Source organism: Pimephales promelas, chromosome 10 (genome assembly GCF_988280905.1).
Source record: "Pimephales promelas chromosome 10, fPimPro1.hap1.1, whole genome shotgun sequence".
Taxonomy (NCBI): domain Eukaryota; kingdom Metazoa; phylum Chordata; class Actinopteri; order Cypriniformes; family Leuciscidae; genus Pimephales; species Pimephales promelas.
In genome coordinates, this window is record NC_142778.1 from 3,079,567 (window position 1) to 3,085,902 (window position 6,336).

Consider the following 6,336-nt stretch of genomic DNA (forward strand, 5'->3'; position numbering starts at 1 on the left):
CTCTCGACTATTAATGTTCCCGTCCACTTCCCAGGATATAGCCTTCCTAATCCGCCATTTTTTTGCACAAAAAAGAGAAAATATGTATATTTATTATTTAAGATATAGTTTTATTAATTGTAGCCCACAGAAATTTGGCGAATGATTTTATTTTTATTCTCGAGTGATTTGATTTTTCAACGGAACCCTTGTCATAGGCTAAAAATGTGTCATATTTTTTGCACACACATACAAAAAAAGGTAGTTAGGCTACTTAGAAAGAAAAAATGACATTTTTAAAACTTCCCGGGTTGCAGGAAATTCCTTATTTATTTAGGTTATAGATTTAAAATTTTAGCCCACAGTAATTTAACGAATAAGCGTTTTATTTTTTATTTACGAGAGATTAATGTTTAAACGGAAGACGTGTCATACATTGGTGAATACGTATTTTCCCCCTCTAAATATCAAGAAGTACTCCTGAAAAATAATTGTATGGTAAAAACAAATCAAATACCGACATCTGAGCAAATGAGAATGCTCTCTATAAATAACACGATTAATAAGTTACAAACTTTCCAAATTAGAAAAATTGTCCTCCTTCAGATGATATGGCAGGGATGTTTCTGTAGCTCTAAATTATATTTGAACTTGATACTTTGTTTAAGACTTACACAAGTAAATCTTTGTGTAAGACTTTTAAGTAAACATGTTTTACATAAATTTAAATGCCATATATATGATGCCATATATATATTTTGCTATGTGCATTTTACCCAACATGTAACACCCTACATTTTCATAACTTTAAAATGCATTAGAAGCCAGAATTATAAATATTATGCCTAAATAAGCTTCAACTGGAATGAAGTATGGCGCTACCTACTGGACAGACTACAAAATGTATCATAATCAGTTAGTAGCTGAATTATAGAAAGCAATCAACATGGTCTTAATATGGTTCTAATGCAATGTAAGGGAGTGCAATATATTAATTCACAAGAGAAAAAGATCAGTGAAAGAGTGACTTTTATGAAAACAAACAAATAACCAAATGATGCACTTGACAATAAAAAATGGTGTATTTACAAAAGTATTAAAAGTAGTTACTGTTCCAAGTTTTCAAAGAGCGTCTTAATTAAGAGTCAATATAATCCCATTCTTCTCCCAAAAGAGGAACGTAGAAAGTAAAACAATCTGCTTTTTAAAAAACATTAAACATTGTTACTCAAACATAAAGAATAGAAAACTAGTTTTCAGATGCTTTCTGTGAAATCCTGAGAAATTACAAATTTCTATAAAAACAAAAATCCACCATTGCAAATTTGATTATTTGATGCACTTTGATGTTGTACATAGAGAAAGTTCTCAAAAAGAACATTCCTAAAAATAAAAATGTATATAAACATAGGTGTCCCCCTGAGATCGAAACATATATCTTTTTTTTTTAAATAGGGCGTCACTCGTCTTTTTTCTTTTCTTTTTTTGTTCTTGCATCTCAAAGAGATTCTAGTCTAAACCTTGTGTCAAATTTGTCGTCCCCCCTACAGTTGTACTGCAATTTCTTTTGTTAAAACAGGTAATATGTAATCCACCTGAATAGATGTAAAAATCTGAGGAAAACAAAAGATAAAAACAGTTCATTAAAAAAAGAAAATGGTTTTCAGGAGAACTAAAGTAGATTTTTTAAAAGCGCTTCCACCGGCTGTCCCGTGAGTCTCTGCGCCTCTCAGGGGTGTGATTGCGGTTTCCTCCGGTGCGCTCGTCCTGGTGATGCAGGTCTCCCCGATGGCTGTCGCGCCAGTTGCGGTCGTAGTTGTTCCCGCTGTTTGTGTGCCGTTGGTGATGGTTGTTATTGTCCTGGGGAGAGTGGCGATGACCTCGCTGGCCTGACCAGTCCGGTTGCCATGGGTTACCGTCTCCGGTGCCCCGGAGCTGCTGCATGCTCTGCTGGAAGGCCCCGTTAAACTGCTGCAACTGTTGCTGCATCTGGACCTGCCACATGTTGTTCATCTATTCAAAAATAAAAAAAAATAGTGAATGACAACTTTAAAATGCACCAGGGTATACATTTACATGTGCCCATGCAGAAATAAAATGTAGATGAATCAACAGAAGTTTGAATGTGGAGGTGTCCTGACCATCGCCTGTCTCTGCAGACTGTCCGGAGAACTGAAAGACCTCTGGATGTTCTGTGGAGGAGAGTAGGACGGAGAGCTCATCTGCTCTGGGGTTCTGCCAGAACAACACAACACACACTCATCAGCTCAGGGGAAACACACACATTCAACAGTCTGAAAACTATTCTTCTTATCTGGCATTTTCTCATTTTCTAAGTTAAGGAAAAATAAAATAAGCCATAATATGTCGCAACACAAAAATGCAACCATACGTATTGTGTTTTGTATAACACGTATTGTGCATGTGTACGTGTGTATAACACAGTACGATAATGACAATATGTATCGTAGAAAAAACATTCTTACAAAAGATTAATATATTATGTTGATTATAATGCATAATAATGCAATGGGGGAATATTTGTGGGTCCTGATAATGGAAAATGACTTATGCAAGTTAATATACATATAATAAACATATCTAGACAGAAAAAGTGCAAGAATATTCATCTAAAATAATTCTATATTTTCAGCTTCAGAATCATGAATATTTTTATTCTGGGATCTCCATTGTCCTTGGGTTACAAGCACCGAGTCCAAGCCAATTCATTTAAACCCACAATGTAATATCGAAGTTAGTATTTTAATCAAAAGTACATTTTTTGTTATCCTTTTATCATATTTTTTTGGAGTATTGCAATAATATTGTATCGTGATATGTATCAAATCATGATGTGAGGGTATCGTTACACCCCTGATAATTCAGCTTTCCTTTCCAGGAATAAATTTAATTTTAAAATAAATTACAAAAGAAAAAATCACATTTTGACTTCTGTCAAATCTAAAAATCTTCCCAATCTATTGAATAGTATCATATACACAATCACAAAGTTAAAGATTCAAAAAAACTACATTACAAAACAAAGATTACCTTCCACCGCGGTGACCTGGTGTATTTGCTGGACTGGGGTTTTGAGAGTTTGCCGGACTTTTGCCTTCCTGATTAATATGACTGCTTCCTGTTAGGACCACAACAGGTTTAGATGATGATTAATCAGTCACTGTTTTACTGTAATTAATGTGGAAAGAAAATGTGACAACCCTTTCACAGCCCATTTTATTTCTGTAATGTGATCGTTTCATTTATTTATGATTTAACATATCAGCAGCAATGGCTATATTAATGACAAAATAAAATATATATATATATATATATATATATATATATATATATGATTACAATGCCATTTCAATACATTATTTACAATTTAACAACTTTGACTTGAGAAAAAATGTTTTTTCGTCCTTTGTAAACAAAACAAAACGATTTCTCTTCCCCTTTCAATAAATATAAAAGAGTGAGTCTTGAGTGAGTTTGTTAGATATGCATTCATTCAATTAGCCATTTACAGTTTGCAGATTTAATAATTAATAATGATTTTTTTTAATATTTCAACCTGATTAACTCACAAAATGACAAAAAACTACCAGTAAATAAATGTTAAACCTTAAAATGACTTACATATGTTCTTAAAAACAATTGTAAAATATTGTTCTAACTCTTGAAAGCAGTATAACATGGAAACTCCTACCGGATCTGAACTGTATGTTGAGCTGCCGTCCATGTAGACGGATTCCATTGAGCAAGTTCATTGCGTAGGGCACAGACACTTCATGTTTAAAGTTCACAAATGCAAACTGTTTTGATTTTCCATCATTGTCTTTGGGGATTTTGACTTTGATTAATGGCCCAGCCTAATGGAAAGAAATACAGGAGAGAGGTCTGATGAAGGAACTACTGGGAAAACACTTTCCATGCACTGGTTATTTTTGAGATGTTGGCCTATTCTGCTTCTTCAACAGGTCTGCTTTAAGACTAGTGGAAAGAAAAAGATCCAATATACACATTTATGTCTTTATTTTATTACACCATCTACTTGTGCCAGTCTATTTCAATTACAATAATACATATTTAAAGACTATTTTGGTCATATTTTTTCACCTGCACAGAAGCTACACTTTAGCAACACGTACATACACCAAACGATATATATTGTGAAGGTTTATTCATTTATAATTTGCCTGATTTATATTGAACAAAATGAAACAAAGCTGGCTTTATCCAATGTTGAAATACACGCCTAAATGACAGCAAATTTAAAAATAACATTAGAGAAATCATGCAATACAAAACAATTGTCTTAATGTAACGTTACTGTGATTAATCATGTAACGTTAGGTGATAAGTATTCGTTGAAATGTTAACTCTATTCACCTGTAGCTATCGCTTAATGAACGACACTAATTACACTAAAGGCAATATAAACGAATGGCTAGAGCGAAAGTGTGTTTGCAAAGACAACAAAAATAACGTAACAGCACAACACGGTGATGGCACTTTATATAAAACGATACTTATCTGTCACACACGCGTCTAATTATTTTGCAAATCGAGCTACAGCTAACAGCAAACAGTCGAGTTAGCATTAGCATTAGCACGCTAATCAATGACGCTTCAGCACGTACCTGTAAAAACAGCTCGAATATAATTTCTTCTGTTACTTGAGGGTCCAAGTTGCCGACAAACAGAGTCCGGTCAGCCTCGTCGGCGATTCCCATTTTGTAAAAAAAATGATAACCCAACCGGTTGAATTCGTTAGCGTTACCTCGGTTAGCTTGAATTTATCAGCAACCCATCTGTATTTTTTTTTTTAATAAACTCTTTTGCCGTGTGTGAGCAATAACTGTCGTGATGAACAGCCGCTTCACGACACACAGTTCCAACAATTCCAACCACAGGGTGGCGCTATTATACGCTTGTTTAGAGAATATATAACTCACCGTGAGCTAAAAAGGAGCAATTACGTTTAATAAAGAAAAATCAATTTATCCAACCTGGTGCCCTTTGCCCTATAATTAGATTAATTAAGATATAATTTTTTTTTCGGTCAAACCATAAGAACAGAAGGCTGCACTTGTTGACACTGCGGTTGGCTCTGTCACAGTCAGATGACGAACAGCCTGTGACTCACTAAAAAAAGAGTTTGGCGTTTTAGTCTTCAACAACATTATTTAATAACTACTTTGAGATAAATTAGCCCATTTATAAAGTATATAAATAAGTATTGGCATACAATTCAGTGATGTGTTCAGGTCTCACTGATCACTCTTGAATTAAACTGAAGTGAGGTATAGGCCTACAGATTTCATGCTTCATGGCAGTTCAAAATCGGTCCCTGGAGAATAAAACGTACAGTATATAACAAGCTGGAATTCTTCAGTTAAACTGGAGAAGAAGTGACACAGTGATGAGTGAGATGTTAATATTTTCTAACAACTTGCCATGCAATATTCACAAATGAGTCACTCGTTTTGTTCCAGATATGGTTTAAAATGAAGACCTTGTAAAAATAAATAATGTGTATTGTACTGTATTATGGTAACATGCAACATGCTCTGTTTGATCAATGACTCAAGATGGATGGGTTTGATGATGATGATGATGATGATGATGATGTTTTTGGTGTTATTTCATATTTGAATGATAGGCTGCTGACTTAAACATTTCCAAAACTGATCGTTAAGTTGGGGACAAGTAACAAGTAAACTTACAAGTGGCAATCACATATTTTCATACAAAATCTGAAGCAGCAATGAAATGGTAGTTGTAGTATCATTTTTTATTTTGTAGTGTAACTCTCTCAGGTGTATTTCCGTTATCCAACAGTAGATGGCAATGTTCACCTTCAGAACTGCACTGAGACAACAGACAAACTCGACGACAAACTCCCAAAACATAAAAAAAACATAGCTAACTCCGTTAAATCTGTTTAGCGAATGTGTATTGTACACATCTCAGTCAGTAAAAGACAGAGTGAGAGAGGACAAAAGGAGCAAAACTACGAAATAAAGCTGCACTCTTGAGTTTGTTCTCCAACATTTTCTGAGGCGAACTCTAGTCTACAGAGGCTGCTCGACGTCGCAGGTGAGGGATGGATTTCTTCTGTCTTTAGTCACGACCTCGTGTACTATTAAGTGTCATTGTACCCTGACAAGTGACCTGTTCGCTTATAACAAGGTAGAATATATTCCAGTCGCGTCGATTGAGTAGGCCTTATAATGGTCGCGACCTTTCTTGATGCAACATTTCTGTTGGTGCAAATTATCATGCTTTTGTTTTCAGTCATTTATAAAAATCAATGTACCTTGTTTTAGCCTTATTTTATTCATAACCTGA

The 6,336-nt window shown here is 34.6% G+C and overlaps 1 protein-coding gene across 1 annotated transcript; it reads right to left on the reverse strand.

The window, feature by feature from the left end:
- Nucleotides 1-1,466: 1,466 nt before the first annotated feature.
- rbm7 (RNA binding motif protein 7) lies at nucleotides 1,467-4,822 on the reverse strand. Its single transcript, XM_039647670.2, has 5 exons — nucleotides 4,626-4,822; nucleotides 3,692-3,854; nucleotides 3,031-3,118; nucleotides 2,121-2,214; nucleotides 1,467-1,992 (listed from the first exon to the last, which is right to left on the reverse strand). The coding sequence occupies exons 1-5, from the start codon at nucleotides 4,716-4,718 to the stop codon at nucleotides 1,666-1,668; spliced, it is 765 nt and encodes a 254-aa protein (XP_039503604.2). The 5' UTR covers nucleotides 4,719-4,822; the 3' UTR covers nucleotides 1,467-1,665.
- Nucleotides 4,823-6,336: the final 1,514 nt, after the last annotated feature.